At 53.9% G+C, this 18,166-nt stretch overlaps 5 protein-coding genes across 5 annotated transcripts; 1 reads left to right on the top strand and 4 right to left on the bottom strand.

The window, feature by feature from the left end:
- Window positions 1-234: 234 nt before the first annotated feature.
- PG986_012926 (uncharacterized protein) lies at window positions 235-2,294 on the bottom strand (the record flags this gene model as incomplete). The annotated part of the gene is made up of 3 exons (XM_066849148.1): window positions 235-592; window positions 701-1,955; window positions 2,054-2,294. The coding sequence occupies 3 exons, from the start codon at window positions 2,292-2,294 to the stop codon at window positions 235-237; spliced, it is 1,854 nt and encodes a 617-aa protein (XP_066695844.1).
- Window positions 2,295-3,360: 1,066 nt separating this feature from the next.
- On the bottom strand, window positions 3,361-6,106 carry PG986_012925 (kinesin family protein; the record flags this gene model as incomplete). Its single annotated transcript, XM_066849147.1, has 3 exons — window positions 3,361-4,506; window positions 4,565-5,713; window positions 5,768-6,106. The coding sequence occupies 3 exons, from the start codon at window positions 6,104-6,106 to the stop codon at window positions 3,361-3,363; spliced, it is 2,634 nt and encodes an 877-aa protein (XP_066695843.1).
- Window positions 6,107-9,027: 2,921 nt separating this feature from the next.
- On the top strand, window positions 9,028-11,423 carry PG986_012924 (uncharacterized protein; the record flags this gene model as incomplete). Its single annotated transcript, XM_066849146.1, is given in 5 exon segments — window positions 9,028-9,050; window positions 9,133-9,208; window positions 9,614-10,415; window positions 10,472-10,656; window positions 10,668-11,423. The coding sequence occupies 5 exon segments, from the start codon at window positions 9,028-9,030 to the stop codon at window positions 11,421-11,423; spliced, it is 1,842 nt and encodes a 613-aa protein (XP_066695842.1).
- Window positions 11,424-12,976: 1,553 nt separating this feature from the next.
- On the bottom strand, window positions 12,977-14,383 carry PG986_012923 (uncharacterized protein; the record flags this gene model as incomplete). The annotated part of the gene is made up of 1 exon (XM_066849145.1): window positions 12,977-14,383. The coding sequence occupies one exon, from the start codon at window positions 14,381-14,383 to the stop codon at window positions 12,977-12,979; it is 1,407 nt and encodes a 468-aa protein (XP_066695841.1).
- Window positions 14,384-14,858: 475 nt separating this feature from the next.
- On the bottom strand, window positions 14,859-16,438 carry PG986_012922 (C6 zinc finger domain-containing protein; the record flags this gene model as incomplete). The annotated part of the gene is made up of 2 exons (XM_066849144.1): window positions 14,859-16,305; window positions 16,389-16,438. The coding sequence occupies 2 exons, from the start codon at window positions 16,436-16,438 to the stop codon at window positions 14,859-14,861; spliced, it is 1,497 nt and encodes a 498-aa protein (XP_066695840.1).
- Window positions 16,439-18,166: the final 1,728 nt, after the last annotated feature.

Here is an 18,166-nt window from a genome sequence, read left to right as displayed (position 1 = left end):
GTACACACGATCCTTTCAAATAAAACTTCTAATATCTTAAAACACAGTGATATTGGAATGGGAGTTATCAAATTGGTATCAGACTAAAGAATGGGGAAAAGGGAGGAAAAGTGCCAACACTCAAGAGACAAACATCAACGCCGCTGCTCAAACCTAAGATATCTGCCCAGTTCATGAAAGCTATTGATTCATTCATCAGTTCATATAAGAGCCCAACATAACCATCAAAATGTATCAAACCCCTGAAGCCCCATACCCATCATGATTCGCAGCCGAAGATGACCCTCCCCTTCCTCGCCGCTGACGGCGTAACAAAGAAGCCCGCTCACCATCACTACCATCTTCGCTCTGTTGCTGCTGCCGGTGCCGGAAAGCCCGGCTCTGGTAGAGGACGTACAGAGTCAGGGAGACACTGACGACGGTCCCCGAAGCCGCGAAGAACACATTGATGGGGACCGGGTTGCCATCCAGGGGCCCATGCGTAAGAGCATCCAGGCCCGGCTGGATGATGTTCGACAGGCCCGAAGCGCAGGTGATGGTGCCGTAGATGCGACCGAAAGTGGCGAAGCCAAAGACTTTGGTAACATAGTCACTGGACAAGGGAGAAAGGTTCGTATCAGTATGAGTAGCCTAATGTAGTAGCGAAAGGAAGAAAATTTGTGTTGGGGTATAACTAGTACGAAAAGGGGGGACGACTTACGACATGGTCGAATAATACAACGGCCGAAACAAGACGAACGCAATCACCGTCATGTACCCAGCCCAAACATAGGGTAGACAGTTCAGCACGCCCAGCACAACAATCAACGCACTCAGCACCGCCAGGATAACAGTGACGCTGAGCTCGTTAAGCAGCAGCCCAATCAGCGGCGTGGACGCCACGCCCGCAACCGGCAACGCAACATCAAAGAACTCATTGATCCGACGCGCCGCGCCGTCCCCTCCCGAGCCCGAGCCACCGCCGAGCATGTGCTGGTACTGCGCCCTCAGCGTCGCAATAAAATAATTCATCCGCAGCATCTGCAGCATCGTAAGGACCAACACCAGCACGAACCACGGCGTCGCCATCTGCCGCGAGACCGGCAAGCCGTGCAGCAGCCCCCAGACCCCGCTGGCCTCCTGCCGCCGCTCGAGCCGGTCCTCGCGCCTTCGCCGCTCGCGCGACCCGCCCGCCACCGTCTCGATGCGCCTGACCCTGAGGCGGCGGGCCTGCGCCCTCCCCGCCCGGGCCTCGCGCCGCTGCGCGTCCGTGCCGAGCTCGTCGTCGGAGCTGTGGGCGTCGTAGCGCGCCGTCTTGGCGCGGTCGAGGCGGTCCTGGATCTGGGGCATGTTCTGGTACGCGAAGCGGGGCATGAAGGTGAGCTCGGCCAGGACGATGAGGACGGGGACGGCGAGGTACGCGAGGAAGAAGTGCTGCGGCTTGAAGCGGCCGGCCGTGCCCTCGTACGCCATGCGGTAGAAGAGGAAGACGGCGGCGGAGGCGTCGAAGGCACCCGTCACGAGCGCCAGGATGAGGCCGGGGTAGCGCGGGAAGGCGTTGGCCAGCTGGAAGCTCGGGACGAAGAGGTAGGTGCCGCCGAGGCCGAGCAAGAGGTTCCCGACGAGATACCCGTCCAGCCAGGAAGGAATCTTGTCAGCAAACGCGGCGGCCATAAGGAGACTACCGACGGCTAACACGGCGGCGGCGATGAGGTAGCACGTGCGCCGCCCCCTCTTGTCGAGAGTGTAGCCGGCAAAGATGGTCGAGACATTGAGAGTGACGGAGGCCAGGATGAAGAACAAGTTGAGCCGCATGTCCTGGGCCGCACACGCCTCGCCGCTGCCATGCTCGGCCCAGTCCGGGGGACACAGGTCCGAGTAGACGCCCTCGGCGATGAGGACGGGTTTGAGGGCGGCAAAGCCGCAGACAATGCCCGAAGCAACCGCGCACACGAAGATGGCGAATCCCACCTGCGCTATATATAGTACAGAGAATCAGCAACGGCCCTTACGAAAGATGGGCAGTTATAAAAAAGGCGAGGGTGAAGATGTGGCATTGCGGATCGAAGCTTACCTGCTCTTAAGAATGTGGAGGAATTGTACGCTGCTATCGAGGTAGGATCCGGAAAGTGCGTGTACCCAGACTCCTTGTCACCAAAGGCATCGTAGCTGATGGTGCTCCATTTCGCACTCTTGCGCGGCGGTGACGGAGACGATGAACGTTGGTTGACCGTCTGGGCGGTTGTTTCGACAGGAGCGTCTCTCAGGCCGAGGTCGACTGATTCAGGGGCAGCTCGGCGCTGTGCTACCGACATGGCACCGATTGGAGACGAAGACCCGGTTCAAATTATTTTCAGTACGCTTTACTCAACCCGATTCCCCAAGAACTGCTCAGTTAAAAAAGGCCCCTCGCACCTCATACTCTTCCAAAAGACGAAGGGTCTTGGTTTTTGCTTTCGTTTCGACATATAAATAGTATCTGGGCGCATCGACAGTTTTGACCGCCGGATTCTCGGCGGTTCCATGATGCAAGTCTGATGAGGGTCGAAGAATCTAGATAAATGCGGCAGGTGGGGCTGAGTTGTTGGCCTGCCTGTCGCAGAAGAAGTCTTTGGAATCTCTTCCTTCCATGGCCACAGCTCCATCAACAGCCTTCAGAAGGGGCTGGTAATTCGAAATCGCGTGCCGACTGAATCATATAAGATCCCTCTCTTGTCCAACTGCCGAGAAGAAGGCTAGTAATTCGTCGCTGTTGTGGGCTTTGGATCGGGACAAAGCGTTATGGAGATATAGCACAGTCGGTGTGTGGAGTTGGGAGCTTGGGAGCTCACTTGCATGATGAGTGAGGGCTGCCGACCATGCTTAAAGCAGCACATAACGCTTGCACCTCATGGCCTGATTCAGCCTCCAACCTGGTCATGAATCATAGTAAAGAGATAGCAGACACTTCACAGAGATGCATGCCAATACGTTGAAAGATGTCGATCATACCAGGCAAGACGTAGTGACAGGCTAACCCACTTGGAGTGGTGGTGGAGAACGGCCACACCCGTTTGGCGCCAACACCACCGGTTCAGCTGAACAACTCGCTAGTAGAAAGGGGTGACAAGAGAGCAAGCAAAAGGGGCCATGATAAACCAGATACTCAGTCAAGCACCAAGAACTCATTATTGATCATTAAGCAATCTAGTGCCAAAACCCTGACAAGAGAAAAATAGAATACGTATACGTATAGGGGTATCCTCGAATCCAACCACAGCCTTTCAATGCCTGCGCGTTGTTAAATACTCCAACACACGTCCCAATCTCAACGTACAGTACACACATTACACAGTAGTCCGTCCGGTCGTCTATCGCCGGGTTGTTCATAAGCCTCATCAATCAGATATCATCATCGGCGATCGGTTCCCACTTCTTCGCCTGCAGTTTCCGCACCTTTTTGGTAGGGCTGCCGTTCGTCGCCACCCGCGACTTCTTGCTCCGCACGCTGCTCGAGTCCGAATCGTTCACGATCGAGTTGATCGAATTCATCGTCCCGTCGCTCAGGATGCTCCGACCAGAGCCCGAGCTGGTCACCCGCAGCGCCTCCATCCGGCTGCCGAGGCCCGCCATCTCCGACTTCACAGCCACCATCGCCTCGCCTCGCTCCTGCAACGGAGCTCGCCTGCTGGGCGTCCGCGAGCCCAACTCCCTCTTCAGCACCGCCAGCTCTCTCCGCAGCCGCTCGTTCTCCTGCTCAAGGTTTTCCACAAGGACATTCTCCTTGTCATCCTCGCCCTCGTTCTCCTCATCTTCGCCCACATTCAGGACACCTACACCACGTGCAAGCACTTCAATCTTGCGGTCCCAATGCTCCTCGCCCCGCTCCAGCTCATTGCTGAGAGTTGCTTTCCACCGGTTCATTTCCAGAGCCAGTCTTCTTTCAAAGTCGGTATAGCACTCCTCGCGGATCTCCTGTTCCAGATCCTGGAATCGTTCTTCCATGGACAACAAGTGGGCCTCTGCAGCGATGCGGGCATCTTGCTCATGGCTCAGCTCCGCATTGAGCTGGTCAATCATCTCGGCCATGCGGGCAATTTCCAGCGCCGCATTTTCCATGGTCCCGCGTTGTTCGTTGTCCGCCTGCGGGCTAAACATTCTGTTCGGTGGGGAGGGCTGGTGAAAGAATGGCCTGTGATGCTGCATCGAAGGTGACGTGAGAGAACTGCTGCTGGTGGGGCTGGGTTGCGGATATGGCAAGGTAGGATAGGAAAGTGTACTTGAAATAGTGCTTGAGGTGCTCGGTTGCAGGATGGGCTGGTTGACAGATGGTACTCGTGGGACAGTTACCGTTCGGGCCAGAGCACTGTAGCGTAAGATTTGCGAAGTGGCATTGAAATCCGCGATAGGGTCGGCTGTCACAATCATAACTCCCTTCTGGGGGTTACGGCGATGTATAGACGCCGACTGGGTGAAGGATGGAGATGGGAATGAGTTTGAGAACAGGAGCTCCGTCAATTTGCATTGGCGGAAAGGCACCACGTTTGGCTACGATAGATGTGTCAGTAATGATGTTCAATGGCCACGAAGACGAGAAGACACTCACTTTGCTTGTATTACCCATATCACTCTGCATCTGGAGGCATTGGCCAAGATACATCAAACTTTCGTTGATCTTGCCAGCTTCGGCGAGTGTGGCGCCCTGGGTCTTTGCATCCCTGGCACGTTCGCTACCCGCCAGGTCAACAATGCTCAGCGTACTGCCGCCCCAAGCTTTATCGCTCCGGCCAATACGCCGCTTCTTCACCTCGACGCAGAAGAAACCGTGGCTACGCGAGGAGACACTGTTGCTCCCGGTGCCTGCCACCCGTCTCTCGTGTAGGCCAGCCTCGAGTACCATCAGTGCTTCCGTGAGATTTCCGCAGATGACCTTGCGAAGCCCAGCCACCACCTTCCTGTCAGGGGATTGCTCCGTTGACTTGAAGAGAAGAGGACGACGCCGGTACTCCTTTGTAGCATTGGACTTGATAGGCGGTGTCAAAAGATCGAAGATACGGTCATTGTATACCTCATACATCGATATGAGGATGGCATACTCGGCCGAAGGATCGCATGAAGCCCGAATTGAGTCAATGTTGGGTATTTGAGGAAATGTGCTGGGTCGTTGCATCTTTGGTCTCGGCGTGGAGGGCGGTGGGAAGTCGGACTTTACTGGAGTGTTAGCAACATTCTTCTTTGACTCGGCTGCCGAAGTGAGCGACATGTAGTGCTTCTTGGGAGAAGCAGTGGCCAACTTTGGCTTGCCTGAATTGGCATTTGCTCTGGCATCAAGGCCCTTGGTCGATCCTCCTGGCAACTTCCTAGGAGGCGTGTCCAGAGCGGTGACACGCGACAGGTCATCTTCATGACGAACGAGCCGCATGCTGTTGGGGCTTTCAGGAAACATGCCCGGCAATTGGGGGCACAGGTGTTGAAGAGAAGTGCGAACGAAATCTTTGTTGGGGGATCCTCGTACAGTCATGGGTGTTCCAGCTCTGGATCCCGTGCGTGAGCTCGCAAAGTCGTTGTAAACAGCCTCGAGGAAGGCCGGGGCGGAAAAGAAGGTCGCTTCGGACGGGTCGGACGCTTGGATGCTGGCCTCGAGGTTCGTGTTCTTGGAGCAATCAAGGATGTTGGATTCGACAGATCGGAAGATGACATCAAGAGCTAGTTGGGTCAATCCGCGCTGGGAGCGAGATCCCAGCATGGTGTGTGTCTACTACATTGTGAGCTCGGCATCCAGCAGCGTGGGCAATCGGGACAAGCAAACCTTTCCTGAGCCTGTGGTACCCAAGGTAGCTAACAAACCATCTGTGCCTTCACTGCCATGAGGCGCGAGCACTCCCTCTAGCAAGGGCAGTACTCGGGTGCCTTGGAACAGGTCCAACTGGGTGGCATCATCCTCAAACACTCTTGTGAAGGCGAACTTTTCGACAGCACGCCTTCGATCATTGGGCGGGTTCAGCGTGATTTGCGAAGGAGCTTCATCCTCCTCGGGCTCTTCTACCGCAAGAAACCTATCGGCATTGGCTTGACTTGCTGGCGTAGGGCGTAAACGTAGATAGACCTGGAATAGGTTCGCACCGGGCTTCTGCGGCGGTTCCATCATGATGGATGGAGAGCAATGTGAAGTTGTTGTTGGGAACTGTTACATGCAAAGGCTCAAGTGGCGTTTATTAAGGAGAGGGGGTAATCAGGTTCAAGAAGGCAAATGCAGACTCGAAGCCAAAGCAGAGGAATGGGCATGCCGCGGGTTCGGGAACTTATGCAAGCCATTGACTGCTCAAGACGCGTCTTGGGCAGCATAATAAATTAATTGATGCATTTACTCTTATCCGCTTAGCGTTATTGACTTCGCGACCGGTCGGGACGGCAACCGCGATAAGATAAGCACCCGAAAGCGAAAGCAAGGAAGGTGCACCTGCACAGACGCTGCCGTCGCACTTCATGTGGCATCCCAACCTGCTGCTGATCCTAGCAGGGACCGAATCCCAGCCGCTGGAAAATGACAAAAAGAATCTGCTCAAGTATCTTCTCTTGAGTGATGACAGATCATTTCACATGGCAACGCCGACCTTTTTATTGAATGCCGTTTTCCTCCGCAAGCTACCGTACCTAGGCAGTTTTCCAGCTCGTTTCTTGTCGTTCGTCGGCAGCTAGACTGCTAGCTGCATGGCCCTTGAGAAGACTGCAAAAAGTTAATTGGGCTTCCGGGTGGAGCTTCGGTGGGAAGCCAATCGGGCCTGGCCCCGTTGATTGAACCGAAATGATGTTGAAAGTGAGTCAAAGAGATCACTGAACCTTCGAATTGCGCCGGTTTCACGATGCGCTGTCTCGTTGGCCTTGGTTGGCTCTAGTGCTTCAGAAAGCAGGGCGGCAACCATCCTCTCCCTAAGCAACATTCAGTACCTTCGAATTCTCTCTCGCTGTCTGCCGCGTCGCCAATTATTGCACGTCTATTCCCTGGTAGCTCTTGTGTTAGTGACTGTTGGTACATATCTAGGTAGATACATAGATTCATGAGTCTGCGAGCTATTTGCTGACTGCGTACGTTGCATTTGATGCAGGTAGGAGTATGACTGCAGCACACGTCAAGTGGTATGACTGGCTGCCCTCGGGGCAGATACCTAACACCAAGCGAGAGTAGGAGCTTGTTATTATGGGGAAGGCATTTGGAGACAGCGCGTCTGCAAGACGAGGCCGTCGACACCGCGCCCCGACTCCAGGGATAGGCCTGGAAATATCTCGATTGAATTGTGGAATCGCGTCTGGCTGGCCCGACAACTTTTTTCTTATTTTTGTACCGTATGGCGTAAGTCGAGGCTAACAGCCAGAGCGGGTATGAGGGGTCGGAGGGGCTCAGGATGCCCCTGCCGTCCGGCGGATCACTTATGACGAGCCCCTATTTCTTCATCGGTGTCTTCGCGCTCGGGCATGTACCAAACAGGAAGCCGGAGCAAGGCGACACGGGCCAGAAGGAGAAACCGACCACGAGATTATGGGGATCTTTGACGGGGCATATCAAGTCTATTCTAGGTTGTAGTGAGTGGTACATGGAAGGGGAAAGGTTACCTGGGTGACGGAACTGAGGACGGAATGAGTTCAGATACCTTTCTGCTGAAGTTTGTCGGACACCCAAAAAGCTCAGGTGGTCTGGGTGCGAGTGTGGGGATCTACTCTTTTTTTTTTTCTGCTCAGGGAACGAAAAAAAAAGAGGATGTGGGGATGAGAGGAATTCGGCTTTGGACTACATATGCACCCTCTTGCGTCAACCAGATTGGCGTGAATCCAATAAGGCGGGCATGGATATTGGAGGTTGGGAATATGTACATGCAGGTCATATCATGTTGAAGGTCGAAGAGAGATTGGAGAGCTGGAGCTGAGGTCAGCCTCCTATCATTCGCCTTCAGTGGTGAGACTCAACCTCCATGTATGTAGACGTATTCATTTTGACCCATAACCCGGGCTCGTGAAGCGGAAATTGGTGTCACCCGTCCGAAGCGCACGATAGTACAAATACAGTCATGTATGACTCTTCGTCAAAGTGGCACGATGGCAGGTTGACGCTGAGGACTCCTGGTGGGGGGCCAGAATCGTTTGTCTGCACACTGGAGAGGAGGGAAACGTCTCAATGCTGGATTAGGTACCACCGCATGGCGCATGGTTCGTTTTTTCTTCTCCCTTACTTTTTGCACGGCTGGTACAACGGGGAATAATTGCTGTACTACACACCTCAGATCAAACACAAGTGTGTCTAAACAAATAGCCACGCAAGCTAGAGACCAGATGAACAAGACTGCTGCGTTTAGCTGCATTAGCAGCAGGACCAGACCAAACAGTAGGCCTGAGGGGTTGTAGACAATTTCAACAGGATTCGTGTCGTAGTTGATAACACGACGATAACGGCATCGTCGGAACGGGCTGGCGTCAGAGTCGGTTTGCGCCCAAAGACGAAGACCAAGACCAAGACCATTGGAAGCCGGAGTTGAGTCTCGGTTTTACTGTAGGTGCAAGTAGCGGTGACGCATGCCTCCAATTTTGGCAAAATCTCCAAGTCTCAGGAATGCAGTTTCCATGCGGCAGAGGTGGGAGAAAAGGAAGCAGCGAATAGGCGTTTCGTCGCCCACGGGGCCAAACTCGCCAATTCAAGCCAGACGTACGTCGAATTCAATGCCGTTAGTGGAGGGTGGAGAGGGTCGCTGTAAGTACCGTGTGAAGGTGGTGGCCTCTGCAGGTGGTGGTTTAAGGTACTTCCAGACTTCCGCCTTCTCCAAAGTCGAGGTTCCCAAAGTGGGCCAATCAGACGACATGACCCCACCATGCGAAGGAAAAAAAAAGTTTTGGGCTTGCCAGGCTCGTCCTCGGTGGCCTACGTTTTATCCCTGGGGACAGCCTTAAGTGAATGCGTTTTCCCTTCTCTTCTTCCCTTCCTCACGGAATCAAACCAAAACCACCAAACCACAGACAACGAAGTCGCCCTACCCCATCCACCCGGATCCAGTCACACCAGAACAACTACGTCGAGAAACCATGCCTTCGGCCGTCGCTGAGCTGTAAACGCCCACTGCGGGACGTCCCACCCCTCGTTGGGTGCGTCCCGTAGTCCAGCAGTTCACCGAGATATTTCAACTCCAGATCCGACCTCGACGATAGTTCCTACAGATTTCCCACTGTACTGGCCCCTTCTGCCACCAGACGGGCCATTGAGGAAGTCTGACCCAACCAGAAACATCTTTGCTCCAGGCCCTTTTCAAGGCTTGCACTTGAGAAAGGAAAAGAAGAAGAAGAAAAATTAGATTGACGAAACCTGATATTTCGATTGGTCCCGACACAGCCTGGCGAATATCATCCTATCCTCTTGCCCATTGATTAACTCCGACACCATAAACCACCCAAGTATTGCCCTGCAGACGCAAAGGGTAGCTTTAGACATATTTTGCCAATCTTCGGAACCACTTGCATCTCAATTCGGTTTCATTGCGTCAGATCGAAGAACTTTTTTTGGCTTCACCGCCGTTTGTCCCCATTGGGAGATCGTCGAGCCCCAAGATCCTTGTCGACCCCTGCATAACCCACATTCCACATCGCGGCGCATACACGGTTGCGCCACACACAGCCCGATGTCGAGAAACGCTCGGCCGAAGGCCCTACCACACCCGTCAAGGCGTCCAAGAAGCGTCGAGGTTCCGACTCTTCCTCGTCGCTCGACCTCTCCGACGAGGAGGGCGGCTACTCGGGTGTGGACGCCATTACTGACTCCGAAGATGAGGACGAGGACGATGTAGTGGCGGCCGAGGAGGAGCAAATTCTAGTCAACGAGTGGCGCAATACCACCCACAGCTCCCCTCGGCCGATTGAGTCCGAATCCGACGACGAAGGTGACGACGAAGATGAGCCCGAAGAAGAAGAAGAAGACGACGACGACGATGACGACAACTCAGACGAGAGCGCCAGTTGGGAAGGCTTCATGTCCGATAGCAATCAGGATGCCGCGGCAGAGGTACCCGCCACCAAGAACAACGGCAGTATATCTGACACGACGGTAGAAAGAAGGGTCCGCTTCGACGTCCCTGATTCCGACGGGGACACAACCGACACTGATGACGGGGTTGGCTTCTTCCCCGACATTTTTGTGGACCAAAGCACATTGGACCCGTCCTTCCGCCGAGAAATCGAGCAGGATGACCCCGACGACTCGTCCAATTCTGGGGGTTTCTGGGATATCCATGGACCACACGACGTTGGCGTGGATGTCATGAGCACCTTCACTGATGGTGATCTTGACTTCTTCTTTGAGGACGACAGCACCCCTGTCGCAACCCCCGGTACAGGTCATGAGCCTTCCACCGGAGTTTCTACCCCCGTTGCGTCTCCTGAAAAGTTCTTCGAGGACGATAACTCCCTCGATGGCTACCAGAGTGAGTGGCAGAACCAAACTGCCGTACTCGAGTTTCAAGCTAATAATCCCTACTAGGCGACGGCGACACTACCGAAGACGAGGCTCCTCCTGAGCGACCCCCTCGCCGTAAGATCCATCACCGGGACCAACCAGAGGAGGTCTCGGACTCGGATGCTATCACCCTAATCAAGCCCCGTCGTGGCCAACCCCGTGTTGGTCGGTTCAACCTGGAGAGTTCCGGGAAGAAGCCGGTGGCAGTTGTCAATCCCAGGACTGGCAAGTTGATGATTTTCACCCCCAGAGACTACGCCGCCTTGACTTGTCTCCTGAACAATTCAACTTCCCCTTCTATGAACCAATCTCACAATCCTCGCCCTTGCTCAGCAACTCGGGTAACCTGATGATGGGTGCCATGTTTTCGTCGAACACGTTTGGCGATTTCATGAATACCCAGCCTGTTGGTCCCATGGAGGCTTTCTTCCCACATACCAACGACAACACTGCTGTAGAGGACGAGGATGAGGAGAGTTCCGATGACGAACTAGATGAGGATGAGGAGGAGTCAAAGTTGAACGTCGATGACTTCGTGGACCTTGGAGATGGCTCATCGGATGAGGAAGATGTCAACGCGGTCGACGAGTCGGAGGATATTTTCTCACCCCAACGCCCAACCACTGCCAACAACGACGTCACGTCTCTTCTCAGCCACTTCGAGAACAACTCCAACATCGTCGGCGCCTTCCGGCGAGACCAGGCCAACTCGCAACTTATTCGCAATGGCAAAGCCACCCGCGAGTCCCTGGCCTTTTCGAGCCCTTACTTCGAAGGCACCCTTCGTGGCATTAAGGACGGTCGACTTACCGACACCAACATTCCGATTTCCCCGCTTCGCAAACACAAGAAGAAGTCCAGTGTCTCCGAAAGCCCCTTGTCTTCTACTGCCCAGAAACGGAAGGCTGCTTCGGAGCAACACCTCGGCCACAAACGGCAACGCAGCATTCCCGATGTCGAGCTGCTGCACATCTAGAGAACATGTCCACTAACAACATCAACTCAATGCGTCGAGTTGGATGGAAACCCTGCGACTTCCATCACACACCACAATACGAAGAATGGACGGCATGGCTGAAAGAAGTCATCCCTGGCCACCTAAACCAGTTCGCTTACTACTACAGCATTTCCTTTTACTGCTTTCTTACATGTTGTTCAATATTATTGTTTTTTCGGTACACAAAAGCGTGGCTTCAAAACCGAGCGGTAGCTCTCGGGTCGTTTAGTCACATTGTGTGACGGTGGTAGATAAAAGCGATGTAGGTGGAATGGTTCCATCTTCTGTGTGAGTATGTATGGTTCATGGGCTCGCGAGCCTTGATTCCACTGAGCCTCCAATGAGGGCTTGGATGTTGGCACCCTCTATTCAACTCGAAAGAGGGACTTCTGGTGCTCTACGTCAGCCTCCGGGGGGCTTGATATTTTGTCGAAGTGGAGTCGGCAAGCCTAGCTAGATACATGAATGAAAATATAGCTATTTCTCTATCTATATGGTCCATCATGCAAGTGATATAAGGCGTTTGAATATGATTACTCGATGACGGTGGACATACACCGTTCCTGCTTACGAGGCGCTGCTCTGTTGGGATTCCCTCACCCCTATTCAGCGCTCATATCCATGACAGAATCTTGTCACTGGCCTATGTACTATCAGGGCTTATGGTTATGGTTACCAAGCCGATCTACGGCTTCTATGGGTACACCAGCTGGTCTGCGGAGTTGCTCTATGTCATATAGCGTACGCGTGTGCAGATCTGCGTGGTATCAATGACCAGAACGATCTATCACGGAGTCTTTCGCAGTCTATCTGACTAAGGGGGTCTGGTCTGGCTTACCAGCACCGTCGGCGACGTCGTCATCTGGCCGACAGTCGGACAGCCCCAAAAAAGACGCATCGTATTTTCGCCACAGCGGGCCGCTCGCTGGAATAAGTCGGTTCCGCCCACATCAATGGGATTGATCGGGTTTTGCCGAGCCCACGTTGGTGGCCAACCGGCCTTCGCCGACCTCGCGAGCGGAACCCCCCATTCTTCTGGACGGACGGGTCCCGCCACCAGGTGCATGCAGCTGTCGTCGCCCTGTACAGACGGGAGCGTCTCACGGTTCGCGCGTGAAGCGCGGGATGCGAGTTTCACATCTTTCCAGGTGGTTGTTCTAAGTACCCGGTTTGATGCAGTCTTTCCCCGAAGCCACCACCCAGGCGAAAAAAAACAAAAAAAACACACGAGGTCCGACAAAAAGCAAAAGACATACAACACCGAGGATTCCCAGGTCGTCACCGACCCTAGTACTAATTCGGCTCTCTGCTGCTTATATATGGGAGAGCGGACGGGATCCCTAGTATTCAGCAGGATATGGTCGTATGTGAAAGATTACCTGCTTGTGGAGGCTCATATAGCTTCAATAACGGGGTCGAAATGTGGCATTGCCAGAGCCACACTATCTTCCGAAAGTCGAAGAGATGTTTTGGGGGTAAGTCCAGCTCACAGGCAAAGCTTCTTCATTGCCATCTGCTCGGTTCATTGCAGACTAGGTACTACTGTTTCTGCACTCTCGAACCGGGAGTGGCCGATACGGAGCCGCCAGCCAGCCAGCCTCGTTGAAGCGATTCCACCGACCCCTAGCCCGCAACGCCTTGACGCGGTCCGCGTCCCAAAAGACGAAGCCGCCCCATCGCCACTCCTTGACGTTCGCCTTGAACAGTTGCCAAGACGAGTAGGAGCGGGGAGCACCGTCGGCCGGGCTGACGAGAAACAAGCTGTCGCCCCACCGGTCTCCTCCTACATAGTACGGGTCGTCGACAGTAGCCGCCATGGCGTCCGTCCATCCAAAGGGAGGTTCTATGGGCGACTCGGAGGCCGAGTTGCACGGGAGCGAGGGTTGGGGAGGGGGAAGGAGGAGGGAGGCGATTTGGGCAGTCTGGCTCTCGGTGGTGGGATGATAATACCGGTTGCCCGCGTGCAGGAAGCTGTATGCGTCGCCGTGTTCCAATGACTTTTTGGTGCGTTTCCATTGGGTCAGTCGTTCGAAGAGTTCCGGGTCCACGGCGGCGGCGTCGGTCAGCTTTCGTCGCAGCTTCGAGAGCTGCGGGTAGCATTCGCTAAGGTACCAGTCTCGGTCCGAACGCAGGAGCCGATTCTGCACCAAGGCGTCTCCACCACCCTCGACAGCCTCGGCCGCCTGCCCGGACAAAAGCGCTAGGCCTTCGAGCGTGTTCTCGTAGTCCGTCAAGGCGGTGCACAGCGCGTAGGCGAAGAGGTCGGCTTGCGCAATCTGCTCTAGCTCCCAGGACTCAAAGAGGCCGAGCACGCGGCGGGGAAGGTACTCGTTGTCGTACCGAGGCGGCGGCGGCGGCGGTTGTCCAGGGACGACGCAGGACAGGTTCAGGATGGCCTGGCGGCGGACGAAGGCTTGAGACAGGTGTTGGCGCTCGGTTGCACTCAGACTCCAGGTGCCCGTGCCGTATCTCGCTGCCTCCTGCTGCCTATTTTCCCGGCATGTGTCTTTCTTGTTGCGTTCGAAATCCGCGAAACGTTCCCGCGCGTACGAATCCACGAAGAACTGGGCGGTTCTGCAGACACGGGCGAGTTGCACCGCTTCCTCTGCAGAGACGCTGCCATCCAGCCATTGCTCCTTCCCCGCCAAGAGGCGGCGCCTCCATCCCGCGATTGTCTCGTCGACGCGATCGCGGTAAACCTCGAGGGGGTAAGGAGTGAATGAGTGCAGCTCGGTATGCACCAGGACCATGGCATCGCGAATGGAGGGTCCCAGCTGATGGGCGCATACCTTGAGGAGGATGGATGCTTTCTTCTGCGAGAAGAGCTGATAGACAGTGGGTGACGCGCGAATGAGGGGGCAGAGATCGTCGAGCGACGTGACTGCGGTTAGGATAAGGATGAGGACATCAGCAGGCAGCGACTCGAGCTCCTTGGCCATCTTTCATGTGCTTGATGGATTTGGTTGAGTATTGACATTGTCAGACGTTAGTACAGAGACGGTCGACAGCGTCTTCTGTTGAATTCAAAAGGTAAGACGATGGTAGTCGCCTTAAGTGCATGTATGTTTGCCGTCGCTAGCTTGCACTGAGTTGCAGTGCAGCGGTCTACATCTGGCCTAGGTAGACCCCGCTCGCTAAAAGCCAGCTGCAGCGCATGCACTGCAGCCTGGGCTCGCATCTCAACCATCAACAACCACCCTCAGTAGGCGATGCCACGGCGTGGATAGCCACCAGTACACATTGCGAATTGCTGACACGTACGACTTGACCGACGACCATTACAATAATTGATTGTATGTCTCCTTGCTACGTATTCAGATATGCATTCCCACGTACCTTTGCGATGGCTTCTAGCATTCTTCCCAACTGTCGTATCATTCCGCAAGGATTGACCTTCAAGAAATGGATATCAATTTACACGCAACCACTCCGACACAAAAGTTGCGCGAGCGGCATCGTTGGCATTTGCATATCCCATAAGGGGCCTTCAAGTTGGCCAGCCCCAACCAGCTCGTCCTCTACCAGTGATGTGTCGGGCAGGTCGAGCCATCCCTGCCAATGGCCCTGCAGTTCCAGGGGCAGCCGAACGTCGTGCTCCAGCTCGATGGCCCGCCGGTTGATGGCGCGCATCACGTCGGCGTCCCACAGGGTCTCCCGCGGGCTCGCGAGCTTCTCCATCAGATACATCGCCTCCAGGCGCAGCGGCAGGACTTGGCACTTGAGGGCGGTGAAATGCAGCAGCGGGGACAGGCCCATGTCGAACGTGAAGACGCTCGAGCTATCCGTGCTGCCGGTGGACTCGCGGTAGGCCAGCTCTTCTCGGCCGAGCTGGACGATGCGCGCAAACTTGTCGTAATGCGCCTCGAAGGGCAACTCGTCCTGGCTCAGCGCCGTCATGGCCCAGATCTTGGTCACCAGCCAGCGCATCTCGACGGTCCGATAAATGGATTCATGCGGACCGCCCCGTGATGATGATGGCCCTTCACAGTCCGTCCTCCTCCTGAGTTCTTGCAGCCCGTGGAACCACGCGTCTAGGTCTCGAAGGACCACGTGCAAAGACGAGACATAATTGGTGGGGGATAATGGTGCGCTAGGGAGGCTAAAGTTGTACGGATCAGTAATGCGGACCATGCGAAGGGTGCGGGACAAGAGGCTGTCCATCAACTGTCCCGCCTCAAAGATGTTTCCGAATGGCTTGTCGGGTAGGCCCTGGGCCCATGGTAGCATGGGGAAATCCAAGAAAGTTGCGCCAAAACAGAACGGGAAGATGGAGAGATGCCGTATGATGGGCGGTATCTCCGGAGGAGGGTCTTTGCAAGACTGCAGTAGTTGGACGCCGTGGCGGCAGTGCTGTATGGCCACGACGTCGTTACCCCGCAAGCATTCGACGCAGGCGAAGAGGACGGCGAGAAAGAGGGCGAGGGCGACGTCAAGGTCCGCGGACGTGGCAGCCTGCTTCAGAGCCTTGTTGTAAAAACTCAGGGCTGCGAGCTCCTGTTTCACCGGATCAGAGCCATGATTCCGCGCTGGATCAAACTTCTCGTAGAGCAAGCTGATGGCCAGAATGGCTTGCTGTGCGGGCACGTCCTGCACGGACAGCTGCAGGACGGGGTTGGTCCAGAAGTACGTGTACATCGGGCCCGAGAGCGCGGGCGCCACGACGCACCGGAAGTAGTCGAGGGCGCGCATCTCCATGCTATTGGTGCGCCCGTCAGTCGGCACAGTCGACGGGCGGACCCGCAGCAGGCGCATCCACGAGATCGAGCCGGGCGGTGGCTCCTCGTAGCCGGCGCAAGCGCGACCGCGCTTCACGCATCTCAGGCAATGCGGCTTGGCTTCGTCGCACTTCACTTTCCGGGTCCTGTAAGTGTGGCAAACTAGACTGGTTAACTAAGACGGGTCGCATGTCACTTGGCAAGCGAGGTTTGGACGGGATCCACTGACTTGCATGTGATGCAGCCCGTCCGGGCCTTCTCGAACCCTCTCCGTGGCATCGGGCGCTTGAGCTGAGACCGGTAACGAACGTTATTGGCGGACAGGCGCTTTTTGCTGGATTCTCGACGGTAAGAGGCGCGGGTAGCTCGAGTAGGAGGATTGTGCGTGGACTTGGGTCGGGTGGGAGGGATCTTTTCGTCGTGATGGTGTCCAGCTATCGAGATCTGACTCCTTGGCGGTGGAGAAGGGACCCCCTTTCGTGGGGCAAATGCGAGGCAGGGGTGGGCATATGCAGCCAATCACAGACTGTATAACTCGGTATTTTCCATGGCACAATACGAACGACGTTAGGCCAAGTCTGCCTGTATCGGCTTTGGGCGTGAGTATCATGTGTATACTCTGCCCTCTACAGGCTGGTTTGCTCACATTATAACACAACTCCTAAAATCACTAGTGTGTATGTTGTTAGGTATCCCCCCAAGTCAGCCCAGAATCAACGAGATTATCAGATTCGGCAGGTTATCCCCAAAAATATACATAATTATGGTGTCCCATCATACCGAATCCGCCTGTGGCTCTAATACAAGACATTTTCTTATCTCTTGTATCCATGCATCTAGCCTTCCACTGGCGGCAAGTACATCATATTGAAATTTTCCAGCATCGTACTTCCACCCAGCCCGAGCGTCAGTAAAACTACAGACGGATACGCAACAGCGCTGAGTATGTCGACAGTGCACCTTTTGGGTTGGTGTCCAGCACCGAGGGCGATATTAAGAGCAATCTGGTCATACAGGTCAAACTTGGTCGAACCCGTAGTGATGCCATGCTGGCTCAAAAGTCTCACCCACTCGCGCTTGGTTCTTGCGCAGTAAATGATCAATGAAACAGTAACTAATATGCGTCGGTACGAGTCGATTTCCCCACGATCATATGTGACATCTTGAGTGGACAGGTAATACTTCTTGTTAGTATTCAGAGATGAGAGTGCAATGTCTGCCAAGTTCCGAATTTTGCTGTCTTCAGAGACACTTTATGTAGGCTTAGCAGATACTAAAACTTCTATAAGTGTTAAATGGCCTTTATACGTACGTACGGTGGTTGGCGATACACAATATAGTATATTTCAGGTCCTCTATAATGTATACTCTATTTAAGTAGAGAGGGGATTGTGAGATCCCTTTTATACGGTAAAATAGATAGTCCGTGCGCACGGCGCACGTGATCCCTTTAAACTGTATTAGTTATTGCCCCTAAGCTGGATATTTCAACACTAGTAACTTTTCTTTTTAAAAAGAATATACCCCTTTTCCGTACCTTCCCGTAAATCGTACGGGTATATTAAATTATTTAATCTTTTACGTTCCTTCCTTCGGTACGGGTAGCGCCGTACCTGTTTTGTTTACTCCTAGTAATATAATTAATTTAAAAGGATTATAGTCACTAATACTATATATAATACCTAGTATTTCGTCCGATATTTAATTAATATTTAGCTAATAAGAAAGATTCTCCCTTATGCGAATTAATAACTGGTCCCCCTTTATTTATCCCGATTTAAAATATTCGAAATTTAAATTAATAAATCTATTAATTCGCACTCCCCTTTATCGGTATAAAGGGAGGCTTAATTCCTTAATCCTTCGTATAAAAAAGTTTTTCTCCTTTAACTATTTACTTTTATTATTATAACTGCTTATGCGAAATTAAGCCTTAAACTATTTACTTTAATTATTTACTCCCTTTTATATAACTTCTCTTTTCGCGCGATAGCTAATATAAATAAT

This window comes from Apiospora aurea (genome assembly GCF_038362705.1).
Source record: "Apiospora aurea strain CBS 24483 chromosome Unknown utg000008l_segment0_segment0, whole genome shotgun sequence".
In the NCBI taxonomy this organism is placed as follows: Eukaryota; Fungi; Ascomycota; class Sordariomycetes; order Amphisphaeriales; family Apiosporaceae; genus Apiospora; species Apiospora aurea.
Note: the sequence above shows the minus strand (reverse complement) of the source record. Positions and strands in the feature narration are given on the sequence as shown.